This window comes from Staurois parvus, unplaced genomic scaffold, assembly GCF_062004578.1.
Source record: "Staurois parvus isolate SC_StPar_1 unplaced genomic scaffold, SC_StPar_1.0 ptg000195l, whole genome shotgun sequence".
Lineage (NCBI taxonomy): Eukaryota > Metazoa > Chordata > Amphibia > Anura > Ranidae > Staurois > Staurois parvus.
In genome coordinates, this window is record NW_028317991.1 from 3,126,045 (window position 1) to 3,153,997 (window position 27,953).

At 43.5% G+C, this 27,953-nt stretch overlaps 1 protein-coding gene across 1 annotated transcript in view; it reads right to left on the bottom strand.

Annotated features, from left to right (window-relative positions):
- The window catches only part of DSCAM (DS cell adhesion molecule), a 765,341-nt gene that overhangs the window by 415,969 nt on the left and 321,419 nt on the right, over positions 1-27,953 (bottom strand). Inside the window, exons 9-10 of the mRNA XM_089677896.1 lie at positions 24,231-24,509; positions 3,218-3,337 (exon numbers count right to left, since the gene is read on the bottom strand). Coding sequence (XP_089534022.1) covers positions 3,218-3,337; positions 24,231-24,509 — 399 coding nt within the window. The remainder of the gene's footprint in view (positions 1-3,217; positions 3,338-24,230; positions 24,510-27,953) is intronic.

A 27,953-nucleotide genomic window follows, 5' to 3' on the forward strand; every position in this document is an offset into this window, starting at 1 on the left:
GGCCGGTGAAACGGGCTGCAGCAGGGGCACCGCAGGATCGTGGGACAGGTGAGTGGCTGTTTTTTGAAAGTCAGCAGCTTCAGTTTTTGTAGCTGCTGACTTTTATTTTTTTTTACAGAGTGAGTGGAACTCTGCTTTAAACCACACTGAGGCTGTCCATATGAATTAAACAATGGGGGTGCTGTCCACAGGGCTAATACCATGATGGTATTCATGTGACTTAAACAATGGATGGGGCTGTTTGCAGAACTAAAACCATGATGGGACTGACCACATGACTCAAAAATGGGTGGGACTGTCCACCAGACTAAAACCATGATGGCTGTCAAAATTACTTAAACAATGAAGGTGGGAGCTGTGCACAGGACTAAAACAATGATGGGCTGTCCACGTGACCTAAACAATGGGTGGGGCCATCCACAAGGCTAAAACCATAAGATGTGGCTGTTCATGGAGCTGTCCACAAGAATATCATGATAGGGCTGTCCATGTAATTTAAATATAGGGTTGAGCTGCCGACAAGAAAAAAAAACATGATGGGGCCGTCTGTGTGAGTTAAACATAGGGCGAGGCTGTCCACAGGACTAAAACCATTATGGGGCTGACCATGTGACCTTCAACAGTGGATGGGGCTGTCCACAGGACTGAATTAATCATGGGGCTGTCCATGTGACAAACAATGATTGGGGCTGTCCACAGGAAGAAAACCACATGAACATGATTTTGGGGGGGGGGTTGTTGTCCACAAGACTCTACCTATGATTGGGATTGTCCACGTGACTTAAACAATGGGCGTGGATGCAAACAGGACTAAAATCATTTTGGGACTGTCTACATGACTTAAATAATGAGGGGGGGGGACTGTCTATAGGACTAAAGCCACGATCGGGTTGTCCATGTGACTTAAACAGTAGATGGGGCTGTCCACAGGACTAAAACCATAATGGAGTTGTGCATATGGCTTAAACAATGGAGGGGGGAGGCCTGTCCACAAGGCTATAACCATAATGTGGCTGTCCATGTGACAAACAATGGGTGGGGCTGTTTACTGGACTAATACCATGATGGGGTTGTCCACATGAAGTAAACATAGGGTAAGGCTGTCCACAGGACTGAAACCCTGATGGGGCTGTCCATGTGACCTTCAACAGTGGATGGGGCTGTCCACAGGAATGAATTAATCATGGGGCTGTCCATGTGACAAACAATGATTGGGGCTGTCCACAGAACGAAAACCACATGAACATGATTTTGGGGGGGGGGGTTGTTGTCCACAAGACTCTACCTATGATTGGGATTGTCCACGTGACTTAAACAATGGACGTGGATGTAAACAGGACTAAAATCATTTTGGGACTGTCTACATGACTTAAATAATGAGGGGGGGGGGGACTGTCTATAGGACTAAAGCCATGATCGGGTTGTCCATGTGACTTAAACAGTAGATGGGGCTGTCTACAGGACTAAAACCATAATGGAGTTGTGCATATGGCTTAAACAATGGAGGGGGGAGGCCTGTCCACAAGGCTATAACCATAATGTGGCTGTCCATGTGATAAACAATGGGTGGGGCTGTTTACTGGACTAATACCATGATGGGGTTGTCCACATGAAGTAAACATAGGGTAAGGCTGTCCACAGGACTGAAACCATGATGGGGCTGTCCATGTGCCTTAAACAGTGGATGGGGCTGCCCACATGGCTAAAACCATGATGAAGCTGTCCACATGATTTAAACATAGGGAGGGGCTGTCCACAGGACTAAAACCATAATAGGGCTCTCCAAAGGCTTAAACAATGGGCGAGGCTGGCTACAGGATTAAGAAAATGGGTGAGACTGCCAATGGGACTACAAGCGGAACTGTCCAGTGGACTAAAACAATGATTGGGGCTGACCACAGGAACAAAACAATGGGTGGGGACAGGGGCGGACTGACAACTCATGGGGCCCCCGGGCAATAGGGAATCATGGGGCCCCCTGTGTCCTTGCCCAAACTAAAAAAAACCTCAAAAAAGCCTATGAAAAAGGTACCAGGGGCATCTCCTGGGGCCCCCTACTGACCCCGGGCCCTCGGGCAGTGCCCGAGTTTCCAAATAGTCAGTCCGCCCCTGGGTGGGGATGGTTTGTCAGACTGTACATGGGAACAAAATTATGGGTGGGGCTGTCCAGGATACATAAGTAATGGGAGAAATGTGTTTTGGCAACAACAGAAGCAAATGGACTACAAGGAGAATGGGCATGGCAACTGTTTATATCCAATGCACAGAGAAAAAACTGGACTGGCTTGATATAGGGATCAGAGGAAACAAAGAGTCTATAAATTGGATCAAACAAAGGGGAACAGCTGTGAAAACTATCTAATGAAAAGGACAAGCTAGCTTTAAGATATAAGCATGGGGATATAAGCTAGCAACACAAAATGGTTCAGCACAAATGGTTGTTGGCTATGCAACACGCCCATTTTCCCATCTAGATGCAATGTATGTTCCTCAGATTTCAGAATAGATGCAAGGTACTAGCCACCTGCTTTATTTAACCCTGTTCACTCCGGGAAAGACATGAGACAGGTGACCTATGAGCAGGGCATTTTTCTCAAAAAATAGGTGCAGGAACTTCCCTCTTCTGAGTCACTTCTTGTCTATGCCCCCCCCCCCATTCTTTCCATCTCCAAGCACTGTTCCTTGGTTCCACCCCCTACTTACCTCCCAGTACTGCTCCTTTTAGAGAATACAGAGCCAAGTATCATTTTGTGGTGCTAAGCAATTTGTATGGAATTGGTTAATGAAAAACAAAAAAAGCAGTAAAATATATCCTTTGCAGCCATCAGCAATAGACTCCCCTCCAGCAACAATAGATTCCCCTCAGAACAATGGACCCCTGCATCAAAATACCACTCCAGCAACAATAGACCCTCCGCAGCAACAACAGATCTCCCAGCAGCCAGCATTGATAGACCCTCCAGAAGCCAGCATCAAACTCCTTCAATAGTAGATCCCTTCCAGCAACAATAGATCCACAACCAGTAACAACAGACCTCCCCAGTAACAATAGATCCCCTCCAGTGACAATACATCCCCCAGCAGCCAGCAACAATAGACCTTCCAGCACATCCAGCATCCCTTACCATTACATATATTCAGTGCTGGAGGTGCTGGAACTACGTTCCTGCTGAAAGAAAGCCCTGCCTATGACATAAGATATGGTTGTGGGTATTACCTTTTGAGTACTTCCACACAATGGTAGGTAAAGGATATCCCTCTGCAGAACAATTCAGTATCACAGCTTTTCGAAAAATGCCATCTTGGTCGGTGGGTTGCACCACAAATCGAGGAGGAACTGGAAAAAGATTGGAGAATTAATTGATGATTATGCTATTTAACATCCAATGCTGTACTTTCATTTTTGCAGCAAAACTATATGCAGAAGCCTGACATTGCACATGTGATCTGCTGAGCGTGCATTACAATGCTTTTCAGGCAATGTTTTCTTTCTGCAAAAATATGTGCATTTATTATTTTTTCTAGAAAGGTGAACATTTAAGTGGTGAGTCTTAAGATGAAACAGTTTGGACTCCTTCACCTTTTGGTCTAGCACACCTGTAGAATGTTTTATGCGTTAGATTCAGGGCAGTGGAGCTAGAGTTGTCAGCCCACTACAGGACGTTAGGATCTCACTGGATTTCTGGCGGGATCAACCAACATTTTTTCTGTACTTTTTCTGGTGCTGTTTTCTTTAACAACTTGACAGAAGTACTGCTACAGGGCGACAGGGCTGCGCAAAATCACGTATATATATATGTGATTTGCATTTCTGGGTAGGGGGCGTGTGCACGTCACCGCTCTACTTGCAGCTCTATTAGCGGCTGGGGATGTCAATTGGTCACTCAGTGATCGTCGGCAAAGCTGACAAGGGAGAGACCTGTGTGTAAACAACACTAGTCTCTGTGCTGTCAGCATGGACATGCTGTTTTGTATCTCTCTGCACAACAGACAGATACAAAGCACCATGTCTCCCAAGTAAAATAGCACGCAGCACACAATATAAAATATACACAGCACACAGTTAACCCCTTGATTGCCCCAGATGTTAACCCCTTCCTGCCTAGTGTCGTTAGTACAGTGTCAGTGCTTTTTATTAGCACTGATCACTGCATTAGTGTCACTGGGGATGTGAGTATCAGTTAGTTCCCACCCAGTGTCAGAATGACCGCCGCAGTACCGCTAAAAGTCGCTGGTCGCCACCATTACTAGTATAAAAAAAATAAAAATTACACTATATATACAGCTAAATGCTATAGCTTTCATGTAAACCAATTAATATACAATTATTGATATTTATTTTTAGCAAAGACATGTAGCAGAATACATTTTGGCCTAAATGTATGAAGAAATTAGATTTTTTTTATTGGATATATTTTATAGCAAAAAGTAAAAAAAATAAAAATAAATTATATATATATTTATATTTTTTTTTTTTCAAGTTTATGGCAGGCTGTGGCTGGACAGGGCTGAATGCTGTACCCTTGTTTAGGGCTCTTTGCATTTAGGGATGAAGACGAGGGCGGTAATGGAACAGAGTGGCTCAGCACCCAGGGCAAGGTTAAGGAATTTTGCCCCTTCTGCTCCTAATGCATGCCGATAAATGGGTTTACCACGCTACGCCAATTCTGCCCCCTTTATCCAGCTGGTAGGAAGTGTGCACTGCACATGCACAGGCAATTGCTTGCTTTCTAGCAAATAGAAGGTAGTTGCACATGCTCATTGTGGGCTGAACGAGCACAGTGGAGCACAGTGTTATAACAGTGGCTGTCTCTGAGCAGCTGGTGGCTGCTAGCCACTGATCTGCAGCTTGTGTGGGTCTGCACCCCCCCACTGTCCCAGTCTTGGACCAGGGTGCACTAAAATGCTGTGAGAAACCCGTTGCAGATAGATGGCCTCATGTGCAATGGGACTAAGGCTGACCATACACTATACAATTTTCTGTCCAATTTCTTTTAGATTTACCTTCAACTATGTAATGCAAGAGCCTGCCTAACTGGATACAATTGAAAGTGTTGTTAGGTATGACCTCCTATTATATGGTTTTTGGTAAATCTAAACCAAAAATCTCAAGAAAATTGTATAATGTATGGCCAGCCTTAAAGTGGAATTCCAGCAAAAAATGAAAACAAAAATGTAGGAATCAGGTAATGGCGACTTTCAGTATTAGATATGTCTCCTTGACAGGTTCACTTTAAAGCTACATGTTAGCCATTTCTCAGGCATAGCTGGCATGCTTTTTCTCTAACAGAAAAAAAAAAATGTCATCTAGACGTGAGGTGAATAATGCAGCTCCTCCATCTCCAGCCATCAGGGTGAGGCTGCTGCAGGAGAAACATGCCATGGAAGGTTGGTGGTTCCTAGGCAACCACTCTCATTTCCATCATGGCTTCCGTTCCTCTGGGCTTAGCAGTGACCTCCACATACCTTCAGGAAGAAAACAGAGTCAAGACATATTACCATTTATAAAGCTTTCTGCAGCTCAGGAGACGGAGAAAAGAGAAATAATGGCTCCGTAAACAAGTCAATCTTTTTTTTTTTTTGGCAATTGTATTATGAACAGCCATATTCTGCAAAGGTTCTACTACTATTCGGAATTTGAGACTGGTTTATGAAACAGTGCTTCCAATCAGAGCCCTGCGTTGCTTAGCTTAAAGCTGAATTCACAAATAATGTGATGTATTCATTAACGCTCAACTCCGGGAGAAAAAAAAATTCTCACGCAGTTGGGATGTGCCAGCACTGCAAGGGTTAACTCCCTGTTTTGTCCATGGGCAACCAGAAATCTAATACTCACCTGATCTTCTGCTCCAGCGGCAAACAGTGCTCCCCCATGATCTAGTGGTGGACTGTACCTGATGTCCTCATGTCCTGAGATAGGTCTATTGGCTTGATGGAACAGTCCACTGCACAAGACCGCTAAGGGGTCTTGAGCAGGGAGGATCAGAGGATTAGGTAAGTATATCTCCTTTCTCCAATCCCCTAGACAAAAACGAGTGATTAACCCCTGCAGTGAGGGTACAGTCCCACTGCTTAGTAAGACAGGTGAACTTGCTTTCATGTGTTTTGTACTGAGGAGAGGCTTCCGTCTAGCCTTTCTGCCATAAAGCCCAGATCAGTGGAGGCCTGCAGTGATGGCTGTCCTTCTGGAGCTTTGTACCATTTCCACACAGGATCTCTGGAGCTCAGTCACAGTGACCATCGAGTTCTTGGTCACTTTTCTTACTATGGTTCTTCTTCCCTGACTGCTCAGTTTGGCTCGGAGACCAGCCAGGAAGAGTCCTGGTTGAGCCAAACTTCATCCATTTGAGAATTATGGAGGCCACTGTGCTTTTGGGAACCTTCAGTGCTTTTTTACAGCCTTCCCCAGATCTGTGCCTAGCAATAATCCTGTCTCTGAGCTAGGAAAGGAAGTTCCTTTGACCCCATGGCTTTTTCTCTGATACAGTATGAGTTGTCAGCTGGGGGGTCTTTTACAGAGAGGTGTGTGCCTTTGAAATCATGTCCAATCAATTGAATTTAGCACAGGGGGACTCCAGTCAAGGTGTAGAAACATCTCAGCAACGATCAAGAGAAATGGGAGGCATCTGAGCTAAATGTCAAGTGTTGTGGAAAAGGGTCCTAATACTTACACTAATGTGAGATTTCAGTGTTTCCTTTTTCATAAATTTGGAAATATTTCTAAAATTCTGTTCTCACTTTTTTTTTCATTATGGGGTATTGTATGTAGATTAATGAGAAAAAAATAAATTGAACCAATTGTAGTATCAGGCTACAACATAACATAATTTAAAAAGTGAAGGGGGTCTGAATACTTTATGAATGCACTGCATGTGACAAAAGTCAAAAAGAGAATGCTACATTGCATTGATATACTTCCTTTTTATTTGGCTGAAAAAAAAATTTTTTTTTTCTTAAGCAGTTAAGTAGGAAGTATATAAATAAGATATTGCGTTCTTTTTGTGACCTTTTTTCACATAGGTATATGTATCTTTTTACAGTCTGTTTATTAAATAGATAAATTATAAATAATAAAATAACTGCTATACAAAATCAACGAACATTTACTTTCAGGCAGAGTGCATGGGAACTGAAATCAATGTTGCACATCTAACATACTATACAAAATCCAACCACTAGAGAGAGCTATAGATTGGTGAAAAGAAAAAGCCTTCATGCGTCAAACTTTGGTCGCCACCTGAATTGTTCCTCCAATGTATGGTACCAATAAAATCTGCAGTATCACAGCTCACAACTGTCTCTTTCTTGGTACGAGACCTCTTTCTTCCTTTACAAATGCCCCTTTTATCCGATCTTTAGATTGTAAGCTGTTATGAGCAATTTGTTTTTAAGTGTATTGTAACTGTACTGTGTTGATTTTGTAAAGCGAAGAGCATTAAGTTGGTGCTATGTAAATCCAGTATAATAATTATTATAAATATATTAATAGTGTAATAATAATAGCAATAAATATTTCATAATAATATAAATACTAATATTATTTATAATAAAAATGGCATAACAAATAATAATTGTGCAATAATAATAACAACAACAATAATAGTAAATATGTAATAATAATACAAAATGTGTAATAATAGAAATAACAATAATACATATGTAACATAATATTATTAATAATAATTGTGTAATAATAATAGTAATAATAATAATAAAAAATATGTAATAGTACATATGTATAATAATAGTACATTGCTGGAAATTAACTATGAACTATTTAATTTCCAGCAATATATACACTATATTGCCAAAAGTATTGGGCCAGCCCTCCAAATCATTGGATTCAGGTGTTCCAATCCCCTCCATGGTCACAGGTGTATAAAATCAAGCCCCTAGGCATGCAGGCTGCTTCTACAAACATTTGTGAAAGAATGGGTCGCTCTCAGGAGCTCAGTGAATTCAAGCGTGGTCCCATGATAGGTGGCCACCTGTGAAATAAGTCCATCCGTGACATTTCCTGGCTACTAAATATTCCACGGTCAGCTGTTAGTGGTATTATAACAAAGTGGAAGCAACTGGGAACAACAGCAACTCAGCCACCAAGTGGTAGGCCACATAAAATGACAGAGCGGGGTCAGCGCATACTGAAGCGCACAGTGCGCAGAAGTCACCAACTGTCTGCAGAGTCAATACCTAAAGACCTCCAAACTTTATGTGGCCTTCAGATTAGCACAACGACAGTGCATAGAGATCTTCATGGAATGGGTTTCCACGGCCGAGCAGCTGCATCCAAGCCTTACATCACCTAGTGCAATGCAAAGCGTCGGATGCAGTGGTGTAAAGCACACTGCCACTGGACTCTAGGGCAGTGGAGACGTGTTCTCTGGAGTGACGATTCACGCTTCTCTGTCTGGCAATCCAATGGACGTGTCTGGGTTTGGCAGTTACCAGGAGAACGGTACTTGCCTGACTGCATTGTGCCAAGTGTAAAGTTTAGAGGAGGGGGGATTATGACATGGGGTTGTTGAAATTCACAACAGGTTAACTAGATGGGCAATAATGAGACGACCCCCAAAACAGGAATTTTACAGGTGGAAGCCACTGACATTTTTTTCCCTACTCATCTTTTCTGACTTTTTTTTCACTAGTTTTGCATTTGGATAGGGTCAGTGGTGTATTTAGATTTTGTGCTGCCCTAGGCTACAATGAGAGCGAGAGCATTCAATAAGTGTGTGTATGTATATATCTCTCTCCTTCTCTCTCTTTCTCCCTCTCTTTGTCTTCTCTCTCTCTCTTCCCACTCTCTTCTCTCTCTCTTCCTTCTCTTTCTCTCTTTCTTCTCTCGCTTTCTCTCTCTCCCCTCTCTCTCTTCTCTCTCTCTTCCCCCTCTCTTCTCGACCCCCCCCTCTCCCTTCGCTGTTTATCTTCCCTCTCTCTTTCTTCCCTCTCCCCCCTCTCTCTCTCTTCACTCTCTCTCCTCTCTCTATATTCCCCCTCTCTCTTCACTTTCTCTTCTCTATCCTCTCTCTCTCTCTTCCCCCCCCTCTCCTCTCTTCCCTCTCACTTTTCCCTCTCTCTTCCCTCTCTCTTTTTTCCCTCTCTCCTCTCTCTTTCTTCCCCCTCTCTTCCCTCTCCTCTCTTTCTCTCCTCCCCCTTTCTCTCCGCCCTCTCCCCCCTCTCTCTTCTGTCTCTCTCTTCTCTCTCTCTCTCCTCTCTCTTCCCTCTCTCTCCCTGCTCCCCCCTCTCTCTTCCATCTCTCTTTCACCTCTGCCTCGTCTCTCTCTCTCTCTCTCTCTTCCCTATCTCTTCCCTCTATTTCTCTCTCCTCTCCTCTCTCTCTCTTCCCTCTCTCTCTCCTCTCTCTCTCTTCCCTCTCTCTCTCCTCTCTATCTTCTCTCTGTTCCCTTTATTTCTCTCTCTCTTCACTCTTTCCCTTCCCTCTCTCTCCTGTCCCTCACCCTCTCTCTCCTCTCTCTGCCCTCTCTCTCGCTTCCCCCTCTCTCTCTCTTCCCTCTCACTTTTCCCTCTCTCTCTCTCTCTTTCCTCTCTCTTCCCCCTCTCTCTCTTCCCTCTCTCTTTCTTCCCTCTCCCCTCTCTCTTTCTTCCCCCTCTCTTCCCTCCCCTCTCTCTCTCTCTTCCCTCTCTCCCCTCTCTTCCATCTCTATTTCACCCCCCCCTCTCTCTCTCCCCCTCTTTCTCTTTCTCTCTTCTCTCCCTTCCCTTTCTCTTCTCTCTCTCCACTCTATATCTTCTCTATCTTCTCTCTCTCTCTCTCTCTCTCCCCCTCCCCCCCTCTCTCGGCCCTTGCTCTCTCTCTTCCCTCTCTCTCTTGCTTCCTCCTCTCTCTTGCTTCTCTCTCTCTATCTTCTATCTCTCTCTTCCCCCCCTTCTCTCTCTCTCTATTCCCTCTCTTCCCTCCCTCCCTCTTACTCCCCTCTCTTCCCTCCCTCTCGCCCCCTCTCTTCCCTCCCCCTCTCTCCCCCCTCCCTCTCTTTCCTCTCTCTCTTCCCTCTCTATCTTCTCTCTCTTTTGCCTCTCTTTCTTCCCTCTCTTTTTCTTTCCTCTCTCTTTTCCCTCTCTCCCTTCCCCCTCTCCCTCTCCTCTCTCTTCCCTCTCTATCTATCTCCTCTCTTCCCTCTCTGTATCCCCTCTCTCTTCCCCCCCCCTCTCTGAGGAGAGTGGCCACTCAGGAACACCAGGGCACCCCCTCCATCTGGCCAGCTCTGTCTCTTCCTCCAGCAGCAGAAAACTGACAGGAGGGAGAAGGGGAGAAACCTCAAACCAGCTTTCAGCTGCTGGAGGGAGAGATACACAGTGCATCCTTCTGCAACTGCTCTCCCCCCCCCCCACGATCCTCCTGCTGTCCGGGCCACCTGCAGGACTACTGGTGGTACCCATCTGATGGCAGTCCTGCATGGCTCTGTCCTCCACTGCTCACCAGGTCCCTTCTTCCAGGGGGTGGTGCCGTCCCCCTAAAAATCGCCGCCCTAGTCAAACGCCTTGTTTGCCTCACGGTAGATATGCCCCTGACTGGTAGCATGAGGCGATACCTGGACCCTACAGAGGTTGCACAGGCAGTCCAATTCCTCCAGGATGGCACATCACTATGTTCCCTTGACAGAGAGTTTGCGGTCTCTCCCAGCACAGTCTCAAGAGCATGGAGGAGATTCCAGGAGACAGGCAGTTACTCCAGGAGAGCTGGACAGGGCCGTAGAAGGTCCTTAACCCATCAGCAGGACTGGTATCTGCTCCTTTGTGCAAGGAGGAACAGGATGAGCACTGCCAGAGTCCTACAAAATGACCTCCAGCTGGCCACTGGTGTGAATGTCTCTGACCAAACAAACAGAAACAAGCTTCATGAGGGTGTCCTGAGGGCCCGATGTCCTCTAGTAGGCACTGTGCCCACTGCCCGGAACCATAGAGCTCAATTGGCATTTGCCATTGAACACCAGAATTGGCAGGTCCGCCACTGGCTCCCTATGCTTTTCACAGATGAGAGCAGGTTCACCCTGAGCACATGTGATATACGTGAAAGGGTCTGGAGAAGCCGTGGAGAACGTTATGCTGCCTGTAACATTGTTCAGCAGACCGTTTTGGTGGTGGGTCAGTGATGGTCTAGGGAGGCATATCCATGGAGGGACGCACAGACCTCTACAGGCTAGGCAATGGCACCCTGACTGCCATTAGGTATCAGGATGAAATCCTTGGACCCATTGTCAAACCCTATGCTGGTGCAATGGGTCCTGGGTTCCTCCTGGTGCACGACAATGCCCGGCTTCATGTAGCGAGAGTATGCAGGCAGTTCCTGGAGGATGAAGGAATTGATACCACTGAATGGCCTCCACGCTCGTCTGACCTAAATCCAATAGCACACCTCTGGGATATCATGTTTCGGTCCATCCGACACCTCCAGGTTGCACCTCAAACTGTCCAGGAACTCAGTGATGCCCTGGTCTAGATCTGGGAAGAAATACCCCAAAACACCATCTGTCGTCTGATTAAGAGCATGTCCTGATGTTGTCAGGCATGCATACAAGCACGTGGGGGCCATACAAACTGAGTACCATTTTGAGTTGCTCCAATGAAATTTCAGCAAAATGGACTAGCCTGCTGCCTTATTTTTTCACTTTGATTTTCGGGATGTCTTTGAATATATATATATATATATATATATATATATATATATATATATATATATTCTAGCGTTATGTGAGCCTTCAATTTTGGAATCCCAGAGGCTCAGCAGGTCAAAAGTTTGCCTTCATTTACAGGCATACGCTGGCCACAGACAGACCAATTTGGGGAATATTTGATGAATACCCTTTGATATATATTGGAGTGATATGCAATGTGAAAAACAACGTTGCAGCCGTCTAGGTATAAAAGCAACCACTGACAACAGATAAAAAGGAATACTGTCAGAATAATTCTCCAAATTGCTGGAAGATCATTCTCTGCAGCAACTGTCACATTTTATCAGTACAAATGAAAGCCTAAAAGAGATCTGCTTCTGCAAAGCACAAACAACCAGAAAAATAACCAACTAACCTAAAACTGAGGCTCATAAGAAAGCATGTTCATTTGCTATCATTTCAACAAACATTTTTCTTTGAATCCTTTATAAAATTGTCCTGTTGAAGGTCAACCTTACTGCAGAAATGCAATGGGGTGATTCACTAAAGTAGAGGCTGTTAACCCAGCAAAGTAAATGCTGACTTTACAATCTGTATGTCAATATGCAAATTATATATTAGTAAATAAAGCTTTGTTTACTTTGTATACCCAATTATGTGTGAAGGAAAAAAAAAAGGATTTTTGCTAGCAAGCAATTAAAAAAAAACAGCTTTATTTACTAACATTTACATACAAAGGGACCATATAAACACTGCCACCACCCTCCCCTTTTCTTCTTCTCTAGCACAAAGATTAAAATCTTTACCAAGTAATTATAGACCTGTTAGTCTAACATCTATAGTTGGGAAGATACTGAAGAGTTTAATAAAACACCACATAGATAAGTTCTTGCTGGGAAAAAATATTTTAAGCCACAGACAGCATGGATTCATGAAATACAGAAGTTGTCAAAAAAAATCTGATTTCTTTTTATGAGGAGGTGAGCAAAACCTTGGACAGAGGGGTGGCGGAGGACGCGGTATACTTAAACAGAGGGGTGGCGGAGGACGTGGTATATTTAAACAGAGGGGTGGCGGAGGACGTGGTATACTTGGACAGAGGGGTGGCGGAGGACGTGGTATACTTGGACAGAGGGGTGGCGGATGACGTGGTATACTTGGACAGAGGGGTGGCGGATGACGTGGTATACTTGGATTTTGCAAAAACGTTTGACACAGTTAACCACACACGGCTAATGTGTAAAGCCTACAGGCTTGGAAAAATCTGTATGTAAATGGATAGAAAACTGGCTAAAAGATCGTATTCAGAGAGTAGTGGCTAATGATTCATACTCTGAATGGTCTAGGGGTGTCAGTGGTGTACCCCAAGGTTCAGTGTTGGGACCCTTACTTTTTCATATATTTATAAACGATATGGGGTCTGGGATTATAAATCCCATTTCAGTCTTTGCAGATGACACCAAGCTGTGCAGTGGAATAACGTCCTTACAGGATGTCTCCAACTTACAAGCTGACCTCAATGTACTGTGTAATTGGGCAAATATGTGGCAAATGAGGTTTAATTATTAGTATTACTATACAGGATTTATATGGCACCAACAGTTTATCAGCGCTTTACAATATAACGTGAGACAATACAGCAACAATACAGTTCAATACAAGAGGGTTAGGAGGACCCTGATCCTGGGAGCTTACAATCTAAGATATGTTGATAAATGTAAGGTTCTGCACTTGGGGGCTAAGAATATGCATGCATCATACATACTAGGGGGGTACAACTGGGGGAATCAATGGTGGAGAAGGATCTGGGGGTTCTGGTAGATCACAAGCTTAATAATGGCATGCAATGCCAAGCTACATTTTCTAAAGTGAGCAAAATCCTTTCTTGTATTAAAAAAGGTATAGACTCCAGAGAGAGAGAGATATAATTTCCCCCGGTACAAATCATTAGTAACACCTCATCTGGAATATGCAGTTCGGTTTTGGGCACCAATTCACAAAAAGAACATTGGGGAACTGGAGAAAGTACAGAGAAGGGCAACCAAACTGATAAGAGGCATGGAGGAGATCAGCTATGAGGAAAGATTAGAGGAACTGAATTTATTCTCTCTTGAGAAGAGGAGATTAAGGGGGGATATGATCTCCATGTATAATACATAAGGGGGGATATGATCTCCATGTATAATACATAAGGGGGGATATGATCTCCATGTATAATACATAAGGGGGGATATGATCTCCATGTATAATACATAAGGGGGATATGATCTCCATGTATAATACATAAGGGGGGATATGATCAACATGTATAATACATAAGGGGGGGGATATGATCTCCATGTATAATACATAAGGGGGGATATGATCTCCATGTATAATACATAAGGGGGATATGATCTCCATGTATAATACATAAGGGGGGATATGATCAACATGTATAATACATAAGGGGGGGGATATGATCTCCATGTATAATACATAAGGGGGGATATGATCTCCATGTATAATACATAAGGGGGATATGATCTCCATGTATAATACATAAGGGGGGATGTGATCTCCATGTATAATACATAAGGGGGGATATGATCAACATGTATAATACATAAGGGGGGGGATATGATCTCCATGTATAATACATAAGGGGGGATATGATCTCCATGTATAATACATAAGGGGGATATGATCTCCATGTATAATACATAAGGGGGGATGTGATCTCCATGTATAATACATAAGGGGGGGATATTATCTCCATGTATAAATACATCAGTGGTTCATTTAGAGAACTCGGTGTGGAGTTATTCACCCTGAGGTCATCACAGAGGACAAGGCAGCGCGCTTTACATCTGGAGGAAAAGAAATTTAATCTCCAAACACGGAAAGGTTTCTTCACAGTGAGAGCTGTGAAAATTTGGAATAGACTCCCTCAAGAGTTGGTTCTGGCCAGCTCAGTGGATTGCTTTAAAAAAGGCCTGGATTCTTTCCTAGATACACGGAACATAACTGGATACTAAAATTTATATGGAAAGTTGATCCAGGGAATATCCGATTACCTCTCAGGGGATCAGGAAGGAATTTTTTCCCCCACAGGAGCAAATTGGATCATGCTTTGCTGTTTTTTTTGCCTTCCTCTGGATCAACTGTGGACATAGGATTATACATTTTTATTGTTTTTATATATGGTTGAACTGGATGGACTTTTGTCTTTTTTCAGCCAGACTAACTATGTAACTATGTAACACTGCATGGCATGTCTCCAACTGTCACTCGGAGGCTAGACAGCTGGCAAATACTATAGAAGAGTATTAAGAGAAACCTATAACAAGAGATGTATGTATTCTGCCATTGCTGACCTGGTAGGTGTTCTTAAAGCTGAAGCTCATTCTGCTTATGTTTTGCCTTCCTTGTTTCCTCCTTTTACCCTCCTCAGCATGTCAATTAAATGTTTAAATAAAGCCTTTCTGTTTTAATCACTTACCTTAAAGCAATACTAAATGTTCTTTTTTTGTAAAATAACAAACATGTCTATACTTTCCTGCTCTGTGTAGTGGTTTTGCACACAGCAGCCTGGATCCTCCTCTTCTCGGGTCCCCCGCAGGCTCTCATGTCGGGTGCCCCCATAGCAAGCTGCTCCATGTGTCCATTCACACCTGGAGCCGTGGTTTGGCTCTGCCTCCTATCTCTCCTCATTGGCTGACTGGTTGTGATTGACAGCAGCGGGAGCCAATGGCTCCCACTTGCTGTCTCAGCCAATGAGGAGGCAGAGACCCGGGACAGCCGAGGCTGTTTTGCACAATGCTGGATCTCGATGGAGCTCAGGTAAGTATTGAGGGGGCTGGGGGCACTGCTGCAAACAGAAGGTTTTTTTACTTTCATGCATAGAATACATGAAGGTAAAAAACCTTGGGCCTTTACAACCACTTTATTGTAAGCCTTAGGAGATCATCACTGGGTCTCTGTGTTTCCCTAGGCAATGCATGGCTGGTGGGAGGGACCGGCAGGGTGCTGTACATAGCTTCCTGAAAACATCACAGCACCCTGCCTCAGTATTTCTCTCAAGAGCTCTCAGTCTTGATACAAGCAGTGGGTTGGCTCTTAGGAGGAATTGTGTAAATGTAGAACCCTCTTAGAGAGGTGCTAGGTTAGGTTCATTTAGTTACTGGCTCACTGTGATCAGCTGAGCTGCATGTAATTATTTTGATTTGTTCTGTGTTTCACTGGCTGCCGGGTTGACCCTTCTGTCTGTCTGGAAAGGTTCTGGAAGATGGTGGGCAGGGAGAGTCAAATCAGCAGCTGAATATTTATGCAGCCCTGACCAATCTCTGGGGAGAGGTATCCAGATGGTAGCTGAGGGGGATCATAAATAGCTTGAGGCTTGGAACAGAAGTGTCTTTTCTTGGAAGAGAAGATCCTAGCCTTGAGAGCTGCTGCCCTTCCAGACAGGCCGACCATGTGTTTGCTGCCCATTGAAGTTGGGGGGGCTATTCTGCTAAAATTCGTTGGAGCTGACTTTTGTCTGGGGATCTGATCTGGTATCACAGGAGATGTGTCTACAAGATATTGGAATCCAATTATCCAAGGACATTAGAGAGTACAGACCGGCTTGTCAAATCCTTGAGACTGTGTGCTGTTGCCATCCCTCTTGTGCTAGAGTGAGCATTGCTCAAAGGGAACATTGTTCGTGGTGTCCTGGTAAAGCTCAAACCATGCACTTACTGCTGCAAAAGACTGTACTCAGATTCTTAGGAGTAGGATTAGAGTCCTCAAGTTGCTGCTTAAAGTTACTACAGTATCCCACAGTTACCTAAACCTATCCAAGTTTAAATTTTGCAAGACAGCATCAGAAAAGTATACCCCTAGACCAGTGATGGTGAACCTTTTAGAGACCAAGTGCCCAATCTGCAACCCAAAACCCACTTAGTTATTGCAAAGTGCCAACACTGCAATTAAACCTGAATACTGAGGATTTCGTTTAGAAAAAACAACCCATACATTAACATCTTTTGTCTTAAAATAAAAACACAATAAACAGAGCTTCCACTGACCACCAGCACAAGGGGGCAAAGTGCCACTTACCACCAACACAAGGGGGCAAAGTTCCAGTGACCACCAACACAAGGGGGCAAAGTTCCAGTGACCACCAACACAAGGGGGCAAAGTTCCAGTGACCACCAAAACAAGGGGGCAAAGTTTCAGTGACCACCAGCACAAGGGGGAAAAGTTCCACTGACCACCAGCACAAGGGGACAAAGTTCCACTGACCACCAGCACAAGGGGACAAAGTTCCACTGACCACCAGCACAAGGGGACAAAGTTCCACTCACCACCAGCACAAGGGGACAAAGTTCCACTCACCACCAGCACAAGGGGACAAAGTTCCACTGAACACCAGTACAAGGAGGCAAGTTTCTACTGACCACCAGCACAAGGAGGCAAAGTTCCACTGACCACCAGCACAAGGAGGCAAATTTCTACTGACCACCAACACAAGGAGGCAAAGTTCCACTGACCACCAGCACAAGGGGGAAAAGTTCCACTGACCACCAGCACAAGGGGGAAAGATTCCACTCACCACTAGCACAAGGGGACAAAGTTCCACTGACCACCAGAACAAGGGGGCAAAGTTCCACTCACCACCAGCACAAGGGGGCAAAGTTCCACTGACCACCAGCACAAGGGAGCAAAGTTCTATTGACCACCAGCACAAGGGAGCAAAGTTCTACAGACCACCAGCACAAGCTAAAATCTTGTGTTAATAAAAACAAATGTATTAAAACTCACAGCCAGTCCAATATACTGTATATATCCTTGGCAGCGCACTGACAGGCCATGCGAAAACTCGGACGAGTTGCGGCTAATGATTCGCGACTCATGACATCATCGCCTGCCGCGGCTACTCCTTTCCCAGCATACACATGGCCCCTATGTGCGATGTGATCTGATGCTCGGCTGCTGGGGCGACTTGGCTCGCATGCTGTCAGAGAGGGCACTGCAGCACACGTGCCATAGGTTCACCACCACTGCCCTAGACTGTGCATTGAGCCAAAGGAGTGACTGTGTGTCTGGCTGCAGGTGCAACTACTGGAAAAAAAACCCACGGGGCTCCTTTGGAGTGAGAGCTATATAAATATCAAAATGTCTTGATGGGTAGATGTCAGTCTGGGGGAGTGGGCGTTCCTAAGCAGACTGTAATAGAATAGGGCCCACATGTAATGTGGACCCCAGTATGGTGTTGTGACTAGTATGGAAATTCCAACACTCGTCATGTCTACATATGCTTGAACCCTCCTTCCCCAGGGATGTGCCGCAGGATTTGGAGGTCAGGCAGAGCCCTTTACCATGCACCAGACTAAGAAAAGATAGCAGCAGCTGAGGGAAACTGGGGCTGAAACTCAAGGGAATGAAAGTTCCTTTTCAATTCCCAGAGAACAAAAAAAAAAGTTAGTGCACAAATCGTTCTTTATTGTAGAAGAATGTTAAGCAATCGTCAAGAAATGGTTATTCACCTCACTGTATCCCCCCATTTGCCACCCAGATTCCCACAATGAATGTTTTTTTGAGTTACTGTGCATGGGGAGGAGAGTTGTCAGCACAAGTCTTATCATTGGAGAAGAGCAGACTGAGTTTCCAGCATGAAGAAAGAGACCAGCAAGGCTCCCACTTTTCATCCATTACAAATCTGCATCAGAGGCTGGTCATCAGCTCTGAGGAAAGGGATTTGTCCCCGAAACGCGGCAGCCATTTGACCGCACTGACAGTGAGGACACCTTGCCTGCCATTGTGGCCATCGTCATTTTTCTATGCTTTTTAGATACATGCTTCAATTGTGAGTATGTTTTTATTATTTTTTACTCTTTACAATAAACCTTGGATAATGCACTAGGTGTGTGCGCCACCTGTTTTCTCTCTATCCAGTGGCTGACTTCCCCGTCTGAGGAGGGCTGCACCCCTGAAGCATTTCCTTTGGTTTTCGCTGTCCTGGTACCCTTGGCTTCCCTTTTGGCTGTGCATATCCTGAGGTGCTGGAGAGTACATACGATATCTGGTTCGGGTGAGTTTCCAGCATGGCTAGAGAACTGACCAGGCTGTGCTCTTATGCCTAGAGTGGTCAGTTTTTAATAGGAAAGCAGACGGACTGACAGGAACACCAGGAAGCAATACAAAGAGAACAGAATACTTTTTCATACAAGTACATGGTACAGTAGGAATACAGCAGGAATATGAAATGTTGTTTACATTATGTCATTGTGTGACCACGGGTGACTAAACATACGTTTGCACACTCATTTGTGCAGTAGCTCACATTACATTTAATATGCAATAGACAGAGATTTTAGTTGTGTGACAACAAATCTCCCATGTAGCCCTGGCCTTACTGTCGTAAGCCTCCATATGTCCACTAGAGGGCTCCTGCTTCCTGGACAATTATACATTGTCAATAGAACTATCCAAATACGTATGCTGGCAAAAGAAACTTGTTTGGATGAAACACCAACGAACATGTCAAAGATAGTGAGATCTTTTTACTAGCAACCTAGTAAACCTAGTTCCAATCCTGTTGTATTTTACTTCTATCTTGAGCTCTGTTGGAAATTCCCTCTATTTCCTGTTCCAATGATGATTTCACCAGAAAGGAAATTAGGGAAAATCTGGAAGTACACAGGAGGGGGATTTACTAAAAGTGGAGCACATAGAACTTCAGTTTATTCAATTAAGCTTTGACAATAAATCCTGGAAGCTGATTGGAAAAACAGGTGTGAGGACACTACCATCTCCCTCAATGGCTGCTCCGCCCGCTGCTCAGACCCAAGAGCTGCCAAAACTCCCAAGGATACATGTAAGACAGGAATGGCCGGCTCTCAGGATGAAATCCAACTGTATACTTCTTTATTGTAAAGGCATGTACAATGCTAAAATCTCCAATGCGTTTCAGACAAATCAGTCCTTAGCCATGGTGCATGACTAAGGACTGATTTGTCCGAAACGTGTTGGAAGATTTTAGCTTTGTACATGTCTTTACAATAAAGCAGTATATAGTTGGATTTCATCCTGAGTGCCGGCCATTCCTGCCTTACATGGAAGCTGATTGGTTTCTGTGGAAAGTTGCACCAGATTTTGTACTCCCATTTTAGTAAATTTCTCCCACAGTGATAAAAAGCTTCACATATATGAAGTCTAATTAGAGAGTCTATTGAACAGTCTGAGAGTCCACAAACTCTTAAAGGATAAGTTCACTCTTGGGAACATGTTACATGTTCCACAAGTCTTTAGGGTGGAACATCGAATATGTTCCCAATGCTTCAGTCCCGGCCAATTTCCTTCCCCCTCATGACAGCAATACGGGGAGACCAACACTTTTTAAAAAACAGCGCAGCTGTGAAGGGCTCCACCCACACAGCAGCATCAATCATTCACAGTGTTCTGTGAATAAATGAACTACAAGTTCCAACAGCCTTAGCAGCTGTCTGCTTGTAGTTCTCGATGAACTTCCATGGCACTGTGGAGCGCCATGGTAGTTCATTGAATCTTCCTGTTAGTACCTCTGCTTGCCCATACGTCCCAGATATACTGACAGGTCTGCAGGAGACTTGCATGTCACCAGCAATCTGCTGATCGCTTGTGCAAAGCTTTACAGGCTCCTGCAACCAAAAATAATAAATGCACATTTTTGTACCTGCAAGAAAAACGTGCATTTATTATTTTTGGACAAAAGGTTAACTTATCCTTTAATATTGGTTCACAAAGGACAACATAAAACGTGTTTCAGAAGCTTAACCTCCCTGACGGTATCATTATTTCAGATTTTTGGTGCTGAAAGCGGTACTTTTTTGCATGGAAATTTGGCGTTTTATATTGTAGGCTGTAATTTTTAGGAATAACTCACTGAAATCTGTCCGAACAAGAGTCTAGTAAACATCCCGGGTAGGATAAAACTTGAAACACGAAATCATAAATTATAATTGAATAAATAATCATAAAAAATAATAATATAATAATAATAAATTTAATTCAATAATATAATCAAACCAAAAACACTGAAATTTTAAATAGAGCGCCAAGTTCACACATCATTGAGCAAAGTCGCAAAATCGCTTTCAGTGTCTGATGACGAATTTCCCCACGAATCATTATCACTCAATTCTGATTTACTATTGCTGTTCTCAAGCTGGTCTAAAACCGATTTTTGGACGCCATGGACATTTCTCAGTTTCCAGGCAGAAAGAACAGTAAAAATGCAGGCAGGGCGCAGGACAAAGCACTCGGGACAAAATGTATGTGAAATGGATTGATACAGGAATGTTATACTATGTGATTTTAGTGATTTTAGTGAATGTCACTTTTTGTCATTTTCAAATTTCCCGCCGTTCCTTCCCCCGTACGTCCCGACGTCGCAGGGGACGGAAACCAGAAGTCAGATGCCGGCATCCGCCAGATTACATTGCCGGGGACACTGCAGGAGGGACATCGCGGGAGTGCAGGACAAGGTAAGTGATCGAGGGATGGCGGAGCAGTGCTGCATGGTATTCCCGAGTGTAGCTCGGGGTTACCGCTTGTGGTACTGAAACTTTACCCCGAGCTACACTCGGGAATACCGCCAGGGAGGTTAAAGTCCTTCCCCTTTTTGGGGCTTAAAATGGATAATTATAAGGACTAAGAGCTGATTCACACATATGCGGTGCAGACTGACGCTCAGGATTCACAGCTAATTGATATAGTAGCTGTTCACAGGTTCACTTCAGGTTTACATCAGGTTCAGGACAGGAGTAGCTCAGGATCTTATCCTGTTCACACATTTGCGCTTTAGAAACGGTTCCCATAGAAGTCAATAACCTGTAATCTGCAATTGAACTGGACCGCACTGCTCAGAAATCGGACAGGACTCTTTTTAAAACCGCACTAAATCTGCACCGCCAGAGCCTCGGACATATGTCAATAGGCCAGTGTAATAAAAAGCAACACCTCCTGCTCTATGACCCAGAACAAGGGTGCATAGATGGACCCGGAACTTGAAGAAGTTCGTCACCAAAGCATCAAAGGTTGTACGGCTCTAAACAAGGCTGGGGATGCTCGACCAATACTGTAAAGTGAAACAAAAAGAAAGCGCACCAACCTTGCGCATTACCTCAGTAAAATGTGATTGTATTGAATTTGAAAATATACTCACAAACAAAAAAGTAAAACAAGCGTGTAAAGTCCTTAGCAAGACTTAAACAGTCAGAGACCAGCGCGAGTCTAACCAGGAGAGAAGATTCTCACAGTCAGTCTGGCACATTTCGAAGGGAGTCCCTTCTTCCTCAGAGCTCTGAGGAAGAAGGGACTCCCTTCCAAACGTGTCAGCCTGACTCTAGGAATTTTCCATCCTGGTTAGACTAGCGGTGGTCTCTGACTGTTTAAGTCTCACTAAGGACTTTACACGCTTGTTTTACTTTTTTGTTTGTGAGTATATTAATATTTAAAATTAATATTGGTTCACAAATGATAACTGGGTGGATGGCGCATAATCCAGAATCCAACTCTAGGTCAGACAGATGGAGAAGGGGATGGAAGAGGATAGTTTCAGGTAAGCTACAGCTAAAGGAAAGCTATGCTGGAGCCCTTGTAAAAAAGAGGAGCTGCTGGACCAGATCCACTCCTCCCAGGAACAAAGACCTGCTGCCTTCACCCACCCAAAGCATCGGTATGTCTCCATGAGAACAAGGCATTTCGAGGCCCCGTCTTTTTCTCAAGTCCCTGAGCAAGAGGTGGGGCCTCTAAACGCGTTGTTGCTTCTCTGGCCCAGAGTTGGATTTTGGATTGTGCACTATCCATCTTGGACCCCCTCCCCAGGAATACACAGCTGAACCTTTATGTAAGTGGATATTGGAGTTCCTTATAGGTAGACAGTGTTGGTCTTGACAGCCACAGTGATTATATGGACTTCTGAAATACGTACATCTTTTGTTTTCTAAACAATAACACAGAACATCCATTACTTTTTGGGGGTGCAAAGGACTCTCCCTTTTTCAGGGCTTAAATTGTAATGGATAATTATTAAGACTCAAGATTGGCGCACATCACTAGGAACAAATCATTTGCTGTACAGAGATAAGGTGTAGCCAGAATCAGTGGAGCAGCAAAACTCTGACTACCCTGTTTCTATACAGCATATATTTACTGCCTGGTGATGTGCATCAATCTTGAGTCTTTGTAATTATCTATTAGAATTTAAGCCCTAAAAAAGGAAGAGGTCTTTGTGCCCTTAAAAAGCGCTGGATGTTCATTTTTGAATCAATGTTGAAAGTTTTTGACTCTCAGACTGTACATCAGCCTTTATACATGTGAATCCCCAAATCTTGGCTTCCTATTTGAGGGACACCCAATTTTTGTAGAGAGCAGAGCCATTTGGATTGCACTCTTCACTTGCAGCTGCTCCAGAGCTTAGTAAATGAGGTGAAGCTCTGCTGACTTCCAATCATGTGCCAACACAAATGCATTTTTGTTTTTATTTTCCTTGCATCTGATTGGGTATTCTTTGCAAAGTGAAGCTTTACCTCATTTACTAAGTTCTGGAGCAACTGCAGTACAAAGGCACTTGCAAACTGCACAGTCTTTGACTTTAGTAAATCAACCCCATTGTGCCTCATCACAAACCGACTTATCTACAGATCTTTTGAATCCAGCACTAGATTTCCATTTGTTTGAGTGACAGAGACTCTAGCCTTTCCCTACTCTACTAAAAAATTATAAATTCAACAAAAAATCCATGTTGGAGATGTACACTTACTTCTTCTCCTGTGAAACTGTAGTCATCAGGGGTCCTAACTGTTCCAAACCAAACGTGAAAACATAAGTTTTGGTTGGACATACACTTTAAAGCAGACCATGAACTCCAAGCAAGTCTGCTTATTTTTCATGCCCCCCCCCCTTCTTACTAAGAAGCCACCTTAAACCTAAAAAAAAAAGTTATATGGTAGTCTTACCTTTCCCCTGGCTTCCATAGCGCAGGGGGTGATGCCACCATCTTTTCCAACGTGACCCTGACAGTTGCAGAATACTCCAAATCTTATAATAAGATGGCACAGTGCAGATGCGTCTTGTGGGATTTGGGCCATTGTACATTCCCTAGATCTCACCGGCAGGAGGATGACATCACCCTCACCTGGGCAGAAGCCCAGAGAAAGGTAAGTATAATATTTAACTTTTTTTGTTTTGAAGTTTAACCACTGCTCAAAGGGAAATCTACTGTGAGTGGGCGGGAAGTGCAGACACCACTATATACATGTACATCACAGGCCTACCTCGGGTTTTGGGCATGCATGTACCCCCTGACAATCTGTGCAGTGATTGGCTACAGCACAAGTTTAATAAAATTGTATAAATTTCATTTGCTTACAGTGTTGCATGACCAAGCGATTGCAAGTTAAAGTAGTGCAGTGCTAAATAGCAAAAAAATACCCTGGTCATGAAGGGGGTAAAACCTTCTGGAGGTCAAGTGGTTAATGAGTCATTTTTAGGGGGAGGGAGCTGCATAAATAAGTGGAGTTTCCTAATTAGATTCAAGTTCCGCTTTTGATACAGATTTTAAGGAAATAGATGTTTTGTGCCTGTATTTACCTCTGACAATTAACTGACTTTGGTGTTCTACAGCTGCAGCATCGTTCCGAGCGATACAGGTATAATTTCCATTGTGCATCAGAGACAGATTGGAGATCCGCAGGGAGCTGGTGAAATCAATGTTGTCAATGGTCACCCCGAGATTGGCTGGAATCGGCCTGCCGTCCTTCTGCCAGGTGATTGTAATGGGAAGATCTCCAGAGACCACAACACATGGGATGAAGACTCTCTGACCAATGGAAAATCTTTGGGACTCAAATGGCTGAATGTATGGTGGAACTGCAAAAAAAAGCAAGATCAGGTCAACAGATCATACCATAGACAAAAGTGACAAGTATTTCCAGTTGGGTTTAAAGCCCGCTAATACAAGCAACAAAGGTATTAATATAGCTGAAGCCACACCAGGACTGGTGGGGGGTAGGGGTGGGGGTGGGATTATACCAAGTTCTCTATACCATGGTAATTAAAATCCTTCCTTGCTACTTTGGAGTGGATTTAAAATATATCTAAAACTATACATTTACTTTTGTTTGTTGTTTTTGGCAATGTAATTGGGGCACAGGTAGGTTTTGGTGCAGGCCCAGGAGTTCTGAGCACCAGTCTTGCAACTGGATGGTTTGCACCCTATGGTTAAAGAGAAGATAAAAAATGGGGCATAGAGGGCATAACTTAGTTTTGAGGGTTAGGTTCGAGATTAGGGTTTAGGGATAATGTCTAGTGGTGCACCGAAATAAAAATTCTGGACCAAAACCTAAAATTCAGGATGCACTTGGCCAAAAACCAAAACCAATGGACAATTTAAAAAAAAAATATTTTTTATATATATTTGTTTTATATTCTACATTTTAATTAATATCATGCATTTAAATTGATGTGAATTCAAAAAATACAATCCAGTAATGTAAAATAACTTTTATTGAAAGTAGCACGCAAAAAATAGACAGAAAATAAAATGAAATTTTAAAAAACTTAAATAGAAGCGTTTTGCATTGGAGTCAATGGGACGCAATTTTTCATTGGAGTCAATGGGACGCTTTTGCATTGGAGTCAATAGGGGGCGTTTTTACATTGGAGTCAATGGGACGTGATTTTGCATTGGAGCCAATAGGATGCGATTCTGCATTGAAGTCAATGATATTATTGGCACCTTTTTTTTTTCTATCAGCAAATTGCCAGTAACCCTATTTTCGGCCGATAGATTAGTGTTGTCATTTAATGGATTAGGCGGTAGGTTTAGACTTAGAGATAAAAAGTGTTACTGGTCAATATAAACATTGGGTTAAGAATTTAAGTCTAAAAATAATTAAAAAAAAAAAAAAAAAGGAGATCCTGGTGTTATGACCAAAATGCTGGTCCTTTCCAATGGATAAAGCTCTGTCCTGCCCCACACATTCCTATTGGCCTATGAATCCCCCCCTTTTTTATGTGCATTTTTAGGAATGACATGCTGCACAGAAGCTTCTTCGGGGCACGAGTGTGTATTTTTTGCCTCCTTTTTCTTGTTTGCATATTTGTGTGTTGAAACCAATGAGGCCAAAAACATCCTATTATACTTCAAAAGTAGTAGTATCATTCTGAACTCCAGGTGTTGAGCTATAGGCATCTCAAAACTCAAATATGAACAAGGACAATTTAAAAGCATGGAATTTTGCTTGTTGAGCATTTTGTAGCTTTGAGCTACAAAATGCTCAGTTGTGAATGGGGATGAAGAGGCAGATAATGCTACCATGAAAGGCTGGAGCTTTGCTCTTCAGAGCAGCCTGGCATTTAGCCTTAGTGGAAGGGTAATAGATGCTGCTGCCTCGATCTGGCAGCCTCCCATGTTTTTTACATTCTGTTCAGCAAAAATTAGTATAGCGCAGCCCACGTCTTCACAGAAATGTCCTATATACTTAATTAGGACATTTCTCCAAAAGCAGGGTACATGCCATTCAAATCTATGGGTTACTGTGCAGGCACCGACAGCAAAGCAGTAGATTTTGCTAGATGGTACGTAACCAATGTAGAAAGATTTTGGCAATGTACGAAATAGGTAGGAATCTGGCTGGGGGTTCAGCTTAGGATAGTTTAAGGGACCATGGAGGTGGGCTTTTTCCATAAAGTTGAACTTGCCTTTAAAGCATGTCCTGTCTTTTATGTTTCTGAACAGTCCAGGCTTATAGTGTGCTGGGTTATGTCTGTACTTCAAGAGTCAGTGGCCAGTGACGCCATTTACATGCTGTGGTAATGGAGAAGTAATTAAGCACCTGGGTGGTGGTTCAACTGAAGATCGTTTAAGGGACCATACAGGTGGCTTTTTACTTAAAAGTGATCTTCTCCTTTAAGCACATCCTATTTTTGAACAGTCCAGACTTGTAGTGTACTGGGTTAGGTCTGTAGTTCAAGAGTGAGAGACCAGTGATGCCATTTACATGCTGTGGCCATGGAAGACGTAAAAAGCATCTGGGTGAGGGTTCATCTAAGGATAATTTAAGGGACCATGAAGGTGTGCTTTTTACTTAAAGGTGATATTGTCCTTTAAAAACATTCTATTTTGAACAGTCCAGACTTCTAGCGTGCTGGGTTAGGTCTGCAGATCAAACGTCAGAGACTAGTGATGTAATTTACGTGCTGTGGCAATCAAAGAACTAAGTAAGCACCTGGGTGGTGGTTTAGCTAAAGTTAACTTAAGGGACCATAGAGGTGGGCTTTTTACTTATAGGTGAACTTGTCCTTTAAGGCACGTCCTGTCTTTTATGTTTCTGAATAGTCCAGACTTGTAGTGTGCTTGGTTAGGTCTGTAGTTCAAGAGTCAGAGACCAGTGAGGCCATCAATATGCTGTGGTAATGGAAGAAGTAAATGAACACCTGGGTAAGGGCTCAGCTAAGGATAGTTTAAGGGGCCATGAATGTGGGCTTTTTACTTAACGTGATCTTGTTTTTTTAAGCACATTCTATTTCTGAACAGTCCAGACTTGTAGTGTGCTGGGTTAGGTCTGCAGTTCAGGAGTCTGAGACCAGTGATGTTATTTGTGGCAATAGAAGAACTACGTAAGCACCAGGTTGGTGGTTAAACTGAAGATAGTTTAAGGGTCTATAGAGGTGGGCTTTTTACTTAAAGGTGAACTTGTCCTTTACGCACGTCCTGTCTCTTATGTTTCTGAGCAGTCCAGACTTGTAGCGTTCTGGGATATGTCTCCAATTGGAGATCAGTGACGCCATGTGCATGCTATGGCAGCCTGAATCTGCCTAACCGGTTATCACCCTTTTAAAAATAGATAGCAGTACATTAAGCAGAGGTCCCTGAAGAAATAGGTTTATGATTGCATCTTTCAGAGCAAATCTTTTAATTAAGCATCTGTAATCAGTTTCTGCTCTGACCGGGAGTAATTGCTTGCAGAATCTCCTACAACATAAGCATTTCTTATCACAAATGTTCAGCACTGGCTTCTTAAACAGAAGGTATTTACATATCCTCAATATATCACAAAGCTGAAAAACAAGAGATTTATTCCTCATGTAAGACCAAGCACTGAGCTATGTAAATCAGTTCTTTATACCCTGGTGATTCCATGTGCATGCAGTACTGTGGTTTTATAGCATGGAGACAGGCCCTACAGAGCCACTTCGTACAGATATACATACAGTTGTCTCAGGTATGCTTGTTGTCAGCGCAAGGGAGGAGAAATAAGGATTCCACGGAGAAATGTTTGAAAAGTGATGAGGCAAGAAAGAAAATCAGTC